Source organism: Dermacentor silvarum, chromosome 2, assembly GCF_013339745.2.
Source record: "Dermacentor silvarum isolate Dsil-2018 chromosome 2, BIME_Dsil_1.4, whole genome shotgun sequence".
Lineage (NCBI taxonomy): Eukaryota > Metazoa > Arthropoda > Arachnida > Ixodida > Ixodidae > Dermacentor > Dermacentor silvarum.
In genome coordinates, this window is record NC_051155.1 from 217,419,278 (window position 1) to 217,432,338 (window position 13,061).

General features: G+C 47.3%; 1 protein-coding gene across 1 annotated transcript in view; it reads left to right on the forward strand.

The window, feature by feature from the left end:
* The window catches only part of LOC119442650 (dual oxidase 2), a 58,351-nt gene that overhangs the window by 958 nt on the left and 44,332 nt on the right, over positions 1–13,061 (forward strand). Inside the window, exons 2-9 of the mRNA XM_037707606.2 lie at positions 710–844; positions 4,242–4,406; positions 7,083–7,261; positions 7,852–8,056; positions 11,669–11,874; positions 12,311–12,371; positions 12,432–12,528; positions 12,615–12,720. Of these exons, the coding sequence (XP_037563534.1) occupies positions 710–844; positions 4,242–4,406; positions 7,083–7,261; positions 7,852–8,056; positions 11,669–11,874; positions 12,311–12,371; positions 12,432–12,528; positions 12,615–12,720 (1,154 nt within the window). The remainder of the gene's footprint in view (positions 1–709; positions 845–4,241; positions 4,407–7,082; positions 7,262–7,851; positions 8,057–11,668; positions 11,875–12,310; positions 12,372–12,431; positions 12,529–12,614; positions 12,721–13,061) is intronic.

The following is a 13,061-nucleotide window of genomic DNA, read 5'->3' on the forward strand; positions in this document are numbered from 1 at the left end:
AGTAGAAAAACTGATAGTCAATTTATCCTCTAATATGGATACCTGAGAGCACTAATAGGAAGTGGCGATGGTAGTCGTAATCTTCATGATACCAAATTATGCAAAAAAAAAACAAATGACGAAAGACATCGAGAGCCAAGTTGAATGTGAAAACATCACTGCAGTATCGAGCGTCAAAGACACCGAAGCAGTACGCACACAAATACAGATGCGCGGAAAGATATACAAATGTTCAGGCGCTGCTAGCTCCCTGCAGGTAAGCACTAAAATTATCCGACCACCTATAAAGTACTGAGTGTTGAAAATATTTTCGTCAATGTAGCAATTGCAGAATGAGCGTTAAACTAAAGTAAGGAAAGTCGTGTAATTCATTTTTTTTTCTACGGCCGTAGCTTAAATTTATGGTTTCTTCCCTGACTCAAAATGATGCACGGCGGAGATCGCTATCAGTCGCACACTGATAAGAAAAGTAAGACGCCAGTCCAATGCGATCAATAAGTACCGTAACAGTTATGGCTGCTGGAACCACGTACGAGAAAAGTGTGAGCCGTCGTCGTGCCGTCGTTGTGCCATTGTTATCGGTGTTGATTCGGCGTTGGATCAACTATAACGCTGTTTTGGCTTGATTTAAAGCTTTCTTCTGTTTCTGTTTCCATTTCAATTCAATTCTATTTCTATTCTATTCTATCCCATTTCTATTTTTTTCCAGGCGACAAGCCAGCTGACATCAAGCAGAGCCTGATCGATTGGCTGCTGGACGGCATCGACCCCCGACATGAGACAGAGTTTGAAGGCTACGACGGGTGGTACAACAATCCGAGCCACCCGGAGCTGGGATCAGCAGGTAACCACCTGCTAATTGCCACGACCGGGTGCTTCTCGAAAGTGAGATAATATATAGGATCCTTGCAACCCTACTGTCCAGCCATTTCTCGCGTTTTCGTTATTCACAATCTGTTGCTTCTGAAGCGCCAGGGCCAAACCTATAGGACCGTATTCACAACGAAACGTATTATACGCTAGAACTGTTAGTAAGAGCAGACGTCAGCCAGCAGTGATGTTAGACTTATTATTAGCGAATGCAGATGATAAATGGCAAAACAGCTCTTACGTGCGAAACGCTTTGTAAATACGGCCCCTGCTTCGTAGGTGAAGATGACATCTGCCGTTCGCAGGCCGCTCTTGTACGGCAGAACAGCGTATCATTCAGGAGTGAAATGCATGGGCGAAAAACGAGGTGCCGTAATTATCGGTATAGTCTGCGTACTATGCATTTGTAAATGCCGAAATGTCGCGCAGTGCGGACGATCTACAAGTGCGGGCTGCACACGACTTAGCTCTAAAAAATCGTTTCTTAAAAGTCGAACAGTACTAACTCCATGCACTGCGCGAAGGGTAGCCTTCATTACTTTTTGTAGCGATAGCTGCATTACGCCAGGTTGTCGCCTCTTCGCCGCACTTTGAGCCGTGGCCGCACTGTGACGTCACACCACGGCCCTCGATTCTCCAGCAACTCTCCTGGTCGCGGTCGCCGCGCGGCAACTAGCCACTGTAGCGCGGCCACCGCTCCTGCCCAACGTTACTAGAACAAACTTGGCTCCTGCCGTTGGGCGCTGCCTGCGCCCTCTGTATGACGTCACACCCCGCGCCACAAAAGATCAATTACTTTACGGATCATAGAAGCGTTTTCATGGTTCGAAAAATACAGTTTTACCCGTTGGTTGACCACAACGTCTCTCCTTTCTTAGTCTAGTGGGAAACCACTAAGTTTAATAATAACATGTATAACTACAAGCGAAGCCTAAGCGCAGCCGGGGGTCTGTAGCTATCGCTACTCGACTAGGTTTAACCAGAACTAAACCACAGCCATTTTTTTTGTCTTAAATGTGCCTTGGCCATATACAACAGGTTGAGGTACCAGTGATACTGTGTTAAGACTTCATAACACTAATAATATTATGATGTGGTGTCGTACGAAATCAAAGAAAAATAACTGTAGAAAAAGAAAAGATCGAAAAAAATAACAGAACTTATTTTCAGCCGAAATTAGTCCCTGCGGACTGCAGACGAGAAAATATGGTGATCACCACACAACACACGTGCGGAGAGTGCTGCCCCGAATCCGGCCGTCGTCCACGAAGAGTATAGCGTGACAGACACAGACGAAATGAAGGACAGCACAGGTTTTTCATGCAGTGTTGGGGATTAGCACTAGTGCAGTTCTTTTCACCCTTCTGTATGTGTCTGTGGTGCTACTCACGGATCTTCTGATGGACCATCCTAATGTGCCCACTTGCCCAGATATCTGGCTTACAGCAGTAACTGTGACGTGCGCTTGCAAACACGAGCGGAAAGCAGACGCCTCGTATATAAACTGACGATTCAATGAAGGATGTTACAGGACACATATGAAAGGAAAACTGAGGAGGTTGCCGAATAAAAAAATAAAAGAATAAAAAATAGAGATGTCTTTCAAATGCGACACCTTAAAATGCAGTCACTTGAGGATCCACATCGATATTTTAGGCTGCTGTGACGCAATTTTCGGTTTATGATTACTCTGCAGAGCTATACGCCTTCCTGTGCTTCGACGAATTGAGGAAGCTAGTAAACAGCCGGTAAAGGAACTATCTGAACGGACGTCATGCCGGAGGTCGTTAACACCTCCAGCACTATTACATGACTCGACGATAGCTGGATTGACGTCATGACAGGCCGAACCACTCTAGTGCCGGCAGTTCGGTTTGTTGAAGTTTGACGTGCGTTGGCGTGCAGCTGGTATTAATGAGAGAGTGTATGAGCGCAATCCTGTGGGTGTATGTGCCGCTGTATGCGTGTGTGGTTGCGCTTTTGCCTCACATCATCTCTCAACCAACAGCTGGATCAGCGTGCCAGGCCGTCAGTCAGGCTAACATATTCAACTTCTTACTAAATTCAACGTCTCTGTCTTTCTTGCGGAGCACCTGACGTGCATACTCACAAAAATAAAGGCAATCAACGCTAACCTGTTGTATAGTGCACACTTGGAATTCGGGGCGTAAACAATTTATTGCTGGTGTTTCACGTCCTGCAAGGGTTATTTATTTATTTACTTATTTATTTACTTATTTATTTATTTATTTATTTGTTTGTTTGTTTGTTTGTTTGTTTGTTTGTTTGTTTGTTTGTTTGTTTGTTTGTTTGTTTGTTTGTTTGTTTACAAGATCCTGCAAGCCCAGCTGGGCACAGACAGGAGATTGAAAAGCACAGTACAAAAGAAAAGTATACAAGCATTCAGAAAATAAACAAATCACATTCCAATTCCAAGAGTGTGACATCAGTAATTATACCCGTTATAAAGAATCAATACCGCTTAGCAATGACAATGGATAAGTGTGCCAAATGGATAAGTGTGCCACTCACCTATAGTGCTGGAAAAAGGATCATTTAAAACGTTAGTTCAAATTATCCTTAATTTAAGCCTTACAGCTTTGCGCCGAAATTGCAATGTCTGGATGGCACGTGTTTGTATGAGAGTCGCGAGTGAGGCGGTTCCACGACACTTAGAAAAAATAAACTTAACTGCTTCTCTGAACGATTATAAGTGCGTTAATATTGTGCTTAATGTAATAATCCCAGACGGTGCAGGGGTATTCCATTTTATGTCTAATGAGTGGTGAGTATGCATGAAGTTCAGTTTCAGGATGCGCTTGTTTTAGTTTATGTCGAAGAATACAACGTTTGCGAAATGAGGCAGCACAAGTATTAGTGGAGGTCTGCGGACTATTTTCGACCCCCCGAAGCTCTTTGGTGCGCGCCAACAGCTCGGGCCACGAGCGTTATTGAACCATGCGTGGTCGTTTTCAGGATGCGCCACGACCCCGAAAGGTCAGCCCAGGGTCACCGCAAGCCTTACGAGCCGCCGCGAACAACTACGACCGAAATGCTTATTAACACTGCTAAGTCTCAGGCCGTCCCACCCCTGTAGAGGAAGAGGAGTCTGGGCGTCTCCGAAATTTCGGGTTCTAATTAAAATTTGGTGTGTGGGATTCAAGTTTTCATTCACTTAGTCGTTCCCAAACAGGAAAATCTCAGTCGAATGTTCACCTTTGAGTATCATACCTGTCTTATATCAAATGTGATTGCCATAACTTATGATAACTATCATATTGCTACGGAAACGCAAGTTTGTACTATACTTGCGACTATGACAATATCTTTTTTTTGTGTGTGTGTCGTCATCGTCATTGTTACTCCGGCAGACGGACACCTCATCCGGCTGTTCCCGGCGCAGTACTCGGATGGCTCGTACAGGCCGAATGGCCAGAATCGGCCGAACCCGTTCACCATCAGCAATTTGACCATGCGGGGAAACTTCGGAGAAGGCCTGTCCAGGACGGGAAAGACGGCGTTCCTCGTTTTCTTCGGTAAGGAAGCCCATGACAGAGAGTTAGGCCTCTGGTCTTGGAAGGTAGTTTTTGGTAGTACAAGTGCCTGGAGGACAACGTTACTCGTTCTGTACGACCTTTACTCGAAAAATTCGATCTGCAATATTACTGCTCATTTGTTAATTATGTTTGATACTCTTAATTTCTTTTTTTTCTCTCTTTTTCTCTATACCTGTCTCCGGACTAGTATGCAATAATCAAGTTACGCTTCCCACTATCCTACTCAGAGAGAGAGAGAGAGAGTAAGTGATTTTTGATGGATGCAAAATCTCTGCCTTGAATCCGAATCGTCCTCGGTGAGGATCCTCTTGACGAAACTAAGGTACGTTCGCCAAGTGCCGTTCGGCATTCCGTTGATGAGCAAATCACCCTCCCAAGGCATTGATTTGGAGAGGCAAAGTATGTTGTTGGCGTGTTTTCCAAAGCCACGGGGCGGCTTTGGAAAATGCCGATGGTGTGGCTGAGAAATCTGGGGGTGATGTTTGTGCTCGACAAGGCCGACAACTTCTAAATAAATCGGCACTCTATCTTTATTTAATTTACATCAGTAGTTCAAAGAAATAACGGTAGCTTGTATTGCTCGTTGCTTGTGTGCATGATGTCAAAGGGCTTGTTTTTTCGCCGCAAATTTGAGTACTACGCTATAAACCCTGTGGTGAAGTCACCTTTCAGTTAGCACCCCTTTATTTTAGCTCAATAAACATATTAGTGCACTACAACACTATGCCTGCCAGAAAGAAAAAAAAAATATCGCTTAACCTTGCACTCAGCCGCGCAACGCTTGAAATAGCGCAGCAGGGGGATCATAGCCCAGCATTTTCCGGAAGTGCGCGCGAACTTTTCATCTTATTACTCACGATGATGATAATTTCTTTTCGCGCGTCTCGGGCTTACGGCCGTCACTGCGCGTTGCATAGCGCAGCTTGCAACACCGACACCGCGTTCCACCGCGTTGCAATGACGACAACGCGTTCCAGCAGACCCGCTCCGTGAAAGCGTCTCTCGCTCTCATAGCGCGCAAAACCTCTTCTTCACCTCGCAGAGCACGAGCGTGCGAACGCGCCAGCTGTGGACGAAGACGACGACGCTCGAACGCAATCATATGGTCGCATAAATGCATGCTCTGCAAGCGTGGCTGTAAAGCCTAGATCTCCAAATTGAAATTGCATACAAACCTGGTAATATCAGGGTTTCAACATAGCTGTCAATTTTTCTGGTGTTGAACTGTCAAAAACTTTACGTCTTCCCAATTTGGGTATATCTGTACATCAAACACCATTCGTATGTTGTGCCAAAAGTGTGCTGCATTCACGAACTGACTACATGCTAGCTCTAGAAAACGCGAAACCGGCGTGGACACACTTTTGTGATGCTTTTACATACACAAGTTCGCTGCTTGACGGTGAAGATAAGTTTAGCAAGACATGGCAGGTGTGGCAGAAGCGCCTGCAGCAAAGGCTGGTCTTTATGTAGATGTATGATTCCCTCTCTGTGTGGTTATGAAACCTGTGAAAAAAAAAAAACGTTTCAGTGTATGGTACTTCCTATGTTGGAAAAAGACAAAAAAAAAAGTGGCTCAGTGGAGGAAAAAAAAAAAAAAGGCTGTAAAGCCTAGAGGTTACGACGCTGGTCTTGGGACCGTGGGTGCGCGGGTTCGAATCCCGCCTCAGCAAGAAAGTTTATATTCTTTTATTTCTTGATAGTTTTTTGATACGAACCACAAACCACAAATTACGGCTGGCTTCACTGTTAAAAGCAAGTAAAACCTCCTAGCTTCTGAATGGTGTCCGAGCTAACGTTAGTTAAACTGTTAAAAGAAGAACTGCTACAATATAGGATTATGAGACCTACCATATTCGGTCATCAATCCTCTTCCGCCACCAGGATAATTTTTGCGTACTAATTACCAGGCCCTTTAGCGAATATTTAGTTAAACATGCTTTTACTTTATGATTTAAGGGTGCTACTTCTGTTAGGAAAGTTGTTATTGCATCGAATAGCCGATTCCATGCAGTCGTTTTCTGCTCGCTATTTCGTGCGTAATTACTTTTTTTTTCCAGCACTTTACTCGTACCGCAAGAAATACCAATAGTATCGCGTCATTACGCGCCGGCGCGCCTCGACTCCCGTGGCCCCCAAAAGTGATTTGAAGGAACGAACTCCGCTCATCGTCTGATTAGGCAGCTGCCTGGAAATGGCAAGCTGTCCGTGTGGGTGTTGGCTTCCGCTGATAGCGGGCTGGATGTTCCGCGTCACAACCGCAGACTTCAAAATGGCCAAGCGTTTGCCGAGTCAGGCGAAATGAGTGGAGTTGGTGCCTGAATGACATGTTTTAGGCTCAATGACAGCTTTCCCATAGCAAGTAACATCCTACATTCAAAAATTATGAACTCATTTAACTAATATTATCTATTTAGCCAGGTTAGCTTTAGATTAGCTTTAGTTCACTAAAGTTATCCTGGCGGCGGAAGAGAACTGATGACTGAAGATCGCTGGTCCCACAACCGTGTATTGTATCAGACCTTTTTTTTTTTAAAAACAACTTTTGAGCTAGCACACGGCAGGGCTCTGCGTAATACTATAGACACAGCCTGACTCTTCCGTTACGGCTTACAGCGCTGAGCCGACGAGTATGACGCCCTCCTTATAACGCAGGTCAGCAAGTCGTGGAAGAAATCCTGGACGCCCAGAGGTCCGGCTGCCCACCGGAGTACTTCAACATCCCCATACCCGAGAATCACGAGTACCGCAACATCGGCGCTGCTGCCATGCCTTTCCTGAGAACTCGCTACGATGTGCGCACGGGGAACTCGCCCAACAACCCGAGACGACAGGTGTGGACCCACTGTCTTGGCCGGAGCGGTTGCCACACGCTGTGAACTTATAGTTAGATGCTTACACGGACGTGAAGTTTTCAGCGAGGGAACGTTTAGCAAAGAATCTTCATATCTAGAGGCGCACGGAATGAGACATTCACGGAGAGAGAGAGAGAGAGAGAGAGAGAACAAGGAGAGGAAAGGCAGGGATGTCAACCAGACGAGCGTTCGGTTTGCTACCCTACACTAGGGGTAAGGAAAAGGGGGAATAGCAAGAGGAAAAGAGGGAGAGAGCGAGTACTGAGCACACGTGGGACGATGTACAGGGACATTATAAGCGGTCTTAATGAGCTCATAACTTACTGCTTTAAAGAATATACTCTGCTAAGCGGGTGACAATAGCTGAAGAAGAGACTATAGGAGGCTTCTCCAACGGTCTCGACATCACCGCAAAGCCCACCGAAATTCTCCACAATTATTAAGCCATATGTCCCGGTTTCGCTATGTCAGTGCGTTTCTATGCCCGCATTGCTGCGTCACAGATCGTGCGTGCTTTGATCCAACTGCTGAGACGATTTTCTTTTCGATCCGATATGGACGCGACGCAGATCAACGAGATCACTCCATGGATCGACGGCGGCCTGACGTACGGCACCTCGAAGACGTGGGCCGACACGCTTCGATTGTTTCGCTGCGGAAAGCTGGCCTCCTCGCACGACGGACAGTTCCCCGTCGAGAACAGCATCCGGCTGCCCATGGCCAACCCGCCGCCGCCGCGGTTCCACCGGCTGCGGCCCGTTTCACGCTTCTTCCGTAAGCCCAATGATATACAGTCGAGCCCGGGTATATCCAATCTGAAGGGGATCGCAAAAAAGTTCGATATACTGTCGAACCCGGATATATCGAATCTGAAGGGGATCGCAAAAAAGTTCGATATACAGTAGAGGCCGGATATATCCAATCTGAAGGGGATCGCAAAAAAAAGTTCGATACACAGTCGAACCCGGATATATCTAATCTGAAGGGGATCGCACAGAAATTTGATATACAGTCGAACCCAGATATATCGAATCTGATGGGGATCACAAAAAAGTTCGATATACATATAGGTAACTCGATATATAAAATAAACATTTTATACAAACATTTTCAAGGGGATTTTACTGCTGTTCGTTATACACAATAATTAGTTATATGTGGGTACGATATATCCGGATTCGACAGTACTAACGTTGCGGAATGCTATGCTATCCACAACGCCTACTCGCTGCTCGCTTCCGGCTATCCATCTCGAAGAAAAAAACCAAACAGTAACACTGAAGACTCTAAACAGATGTTATGGCCGTTCGTTGTTATAATGTTGTAACATTCTCTACGGGTCACGCGCATGCCCACTCCGGCGGTCGGCCAGGGATTGGACGAGAGAGAGAGAATAAACTTTTATTTGGAAAACAAGTAGGAAATTCTTCCTCAATGAGTGGGGCCCTCAGTCCAGGGCTCCATTGCCATGCGCGACTTCGCGAGCCCGCTGGATCAGCCATTGCTGTTCCTGCCGGCTTGTGCTGAGCAGCGCAGACTCCCAAGAGGAAACGGTAGGGTTGGGTATAGGAGGAACACCCGAAGGGTTTGGGCATTCCCATGTAGAATGGTACACCGTGGGTTTGGCCCCACAGTAGGGACAGTAGGAAGGGTGTAGGGTGGGATAAAAGAGATGTAGCATCTGGAGACACGGAAATGAATTGGTCTGCAGTTGCCGCCAGGCAGCGGCATCTGCCCTATTAAGCGAAGGATGAGGAGGGGGATAGTTATGGCGGCCCTTTCGGTAGTACTGGAGCGTCGCGGTATAGTGTAGGGGCTCTGCCGGTGCGTCGTCTGGGTTGGACAGCTCTTCCGATGGTGCCCGGCCAGTCAGACCTCGGGCGACCGCATTAGCGCGTTCATTACCATGGAGAGAGGCGTGTCCAGGAGTCCAGACGATACGCACCCTGCGTAGCGTGGGAGGGGGGACAGAGGAGAGGATTCGATGTGTGTGTGCAGTCACAAGTCCTTGCGCGAAGGCCCGGCAGGCAGCCTGCGAGTCCGTCACTATGGTGATGGGGGAGTCATATGTGGGAAGGATCGAGGCGTGGACAATGGCCAGGGCAATAGCTGCCTCCTCTGCCGAGCCGCTGTCCGCTGTGAGAACTGTGGTACACACCTTAAGCGCGTCTGTGTTGTCAATGACAGCTAAACACATGGCACGCCTCCCTGGGTAGCGGGCCGCGTCAGTGTAAAGAACCGGTGTTTCTGTGGTTCCATCTCCAAAAATGCGTGCCAGGGCCTGAGTTCGGGCACGTCTCCGGCCGGCGTGTCGCTCGGGATGCATATTGCGGGGAATCGGAGCTACTTGAATGTTAGCGCGTAGAGCAGGAGAAAGGTTATATTGTGGGACTTGTGTGGGTGTCTCAGGGACAGGGTAGCCAAGACGAGAGAGAATAGCGCAGCCCTGACGGGTGCGCCTGAGACGTTGCAGCTGACCGTTCCGATGAGCCTCAATAAGTTCACCTACGGTGTTGTGGATGCCAAGCTGAAGAATGCGTTCTGTGGAAGCATGTGGAGGCAACCCAAGAGCCGCCTTCACTGCCTTCCGTAGAAGGACGTCCATCTTCTGAGTCTGAGCAACGGTGAGATTCTGATAGGGGAGATGATAGGTGAGCCGGCTGATTATCAGAGCCTGTACTATGTGGAGGACATCTTTCTCGCGAAGGCCTCTTCTACGATTAGTAATGCGGTGTATCATGTGTGTGACTTGTGTTATCTGCTGACCCAGAAGGTGTGTAGTGTGCGAGGCTTTGCCATCAGATTGAATATGGAGGCCTAAGATACGGAGTCTAGCTACTTGAGGGATAGGGCTGCCGTGTAAAAAAAGAGAGATATTCGGGGATTCGTCGGTTCTGCGGCGCCGCCTGTGCACGAGGAGTAATTCGGACTTCTCGGCTGCACAGGTAAGGCCGCCTGCGGCTGCATAGTTTTGCACGACACGCACAGCTTCCTGGAGAGCATCCTGGATGGCACCGTCTGATCCCTGGCTTGCCCAGATCGTAACATCATCGGCGTAGAGAGCGTGCTGGATGGTGGGTATCTGGTCTAGTAAGTGGGGCAGTTTAGCCATAGCCACGTTGAAGAGGGTGGGCGATAGGATCGAGCCCTGTGGCGTTCCTCTACCTGTGAGTGTGATGACGTCAGACCGGAGCTCTCCGATGCCAATAGTGGCCGTGCGGTCCGAAAGGAGGGGCATGATAAACAGTTGAAGGAAAAGTAACGCAAGCGAGTAATGAAAAAAAAAAAAAAGAACCTCGACGCTCTGCGTCATCGTTCTTATCACGGTAAGCGTTACGTAAACTAAACGTAGCACTTTTGCTGTTACTTCATATAAAGGTAACTCCTACCCATGATGGCTTTGATATTTCGGCTGTGAATTGCGTCAGGACTAAAAGTAACGTTGTCTAAATTACAATTTACAGAAGGGGTCTGGTCCAATCTCAGCTCCATGGCGAATGTTTCTTCAAACGAGGTTTCTTTCCAAACTTCGAAAGTATACGTTTCGGTCAGATGATAAAGTTTACGGGAATGACATGTATGATCTAGATGATTGTCGACCGAATTGATATCCACTTTTGGTTAGGTGTTTGGCTTTATCGTTTTTTCTAGTCTTCAGTGCGATTAATGGTTAGCTTGTATGACGTTAATTTTCTATGTATGTACTGCTAGCTTTCCAGTCATTTTAGAAGAGCTTCGGCATACGCAATACGTTATATAGTTCCTGTACATATACCATTTTTACACACAGTAATATATACCCTAAAATAAAATAAAAAGGTAGAGTGAGAGATAGATTGTTCGACTGTCCATCTGTTGGTCTGGAGTTCAAATGCTCACTGGAAAATGAAGCTTTTTTTATTTGTAATTTATCGCAAGGAATTTCAGGAATGCAGCGATAGACACCAGTGGACATCAAAACGACTAGGGGAGTGAGCCCATAGAAGCTATCGCTGTAATAAAAGATATTCCAGGGGTTATTTTGCGGGAGAAGTGTGATGTTGGACGCAACCACCGGTGCTCTGCAGTCTTCTGGTCTTGCTTTGCTGGCCACAGGTGTACAGCTCTATCACTTATCGATTCTGCGCTAGTCGACTCGTGCAGAACTCGATCTTGAAGTTCCTAATGATGGTAGCCCTTTTGGAAATACAGAGGAAGACTGAATTTGCAGAGTCGCGTGAGTCGTTGCTTCGATAGGTGCGTGTGACAGCACCGATTTCTTCTGGTAGCCTGACGACTTCGATGAATGAGCGGCCAAGAAACAACACGAAAAAACTAGAAAAAAAATAGACTCCAAGACAGTCACGACGTATTTCTTTCCCACGGTCTCTCCTCGCGCGCCTGCAGGATTGGGCAATCCGAGAGGCAATGAAAACACTTTCCTGCTGACCATGGGCACACTGTGGTTTCGATTCCACAACGCCGTAGCAGAGAGGATGTGCCAGAGGTTCGGCACAGCGAACGCAGGGTCGAACAACTCCTCGTCTTTGAAGCTGTGGAACGAGGAACGTATCTTCAACGAAGCCAGGAAATTGGTCATCGCAGTACACCAGGTAATGCACGGGACAATGTTCCTTCTTCCAAGGTTGAGTGGAAGTGGGGTGGGTGGAGGGGGTGTTTGGCGTTTCAGAGAAGTTAGGTACCCAACGGCACCTTGCATTACCCTAAGCATAGCGTAAAATAAGGTTTTTTTTTTTATGGAGGGGGGAGTCAGAATGATCAGGATAAAATCGTTGCAACTGAGCTCAGCAATGAAAAAAAAATTTAGTTTTGGTAAAGTGGTCACAAGTGGGCGTTTAGAAATATAGGAAAGGTGCTATTCAACGAGACTAATGGCAGCGCTTCGCATGTGACACACATCGAAAGTACCTATTTTATCTGTTGTGTTTGCATTTTACTCGCCATGTCGAGCGAAAACTGAATAACAATGGCACATGTAGAATACTTGAAAATGAAGCTAATGAAAAATAATTTTTATTGTGTGCGCAGCACATAATTATGAACGACTGGCTTCCTGAATGGCTCGGGTCCCCATTGCCTGCATACAATGGTAAGTCGAGGGATCCTTGCGTTGCCAGCGATGCCTCATGTTGACCACCGTTCTATTTAGGGTGGGACTCCAGCATCGATCCAGGGATTGCTACGGAATTCCAGTCTGCTGCCATGAGATTTGGGCATACGTTGGTGACGTCGGGTGGCTACAGGAGGTCAGATCCTTGACCATCTCACTTTTCTGCCACCCAAAGATTCAATGACGGCAGTTATACCGGTGTGTTTCTATTAATTCTTCCAGGGGTCCTGCTTCGGACTGTACGGTGCGCAACGTCACCTTCGAGATGGACGGACAAAGACACAGCGTAAGCGGTGTACGCACGTGCAACTCCTTCTGGAACCCTCAGGTAAGAAGCGCTTGCTTATTTCTTCGATTCGGTCGTTTGATCCTCTCGATCTTTCTCATCTGCCTGTTCGACAGCGGGACTGTCTTTAAGCTTCCTCGTCCTCTTTTTCTCGGGCGCCTCCTCCGGCGCTTCACTTGTCTGTTCGGGCTTAAAGAGCATCAAGTCTTTGCTCCCATGCGCCGTTACCGGCGACGTCGTCGCGAAGAACACGTCGGGACTCTTTGCCTTGTCCTCTTTTGTCACTGGTTGCGAGGTCGCCGCATCGGATGGAGCTGGATGCGCTTGCAGGGGCGCCACGGACGTTCTGTGTTCCGACTTTTCGCTCGGCCTGATCATGCGCA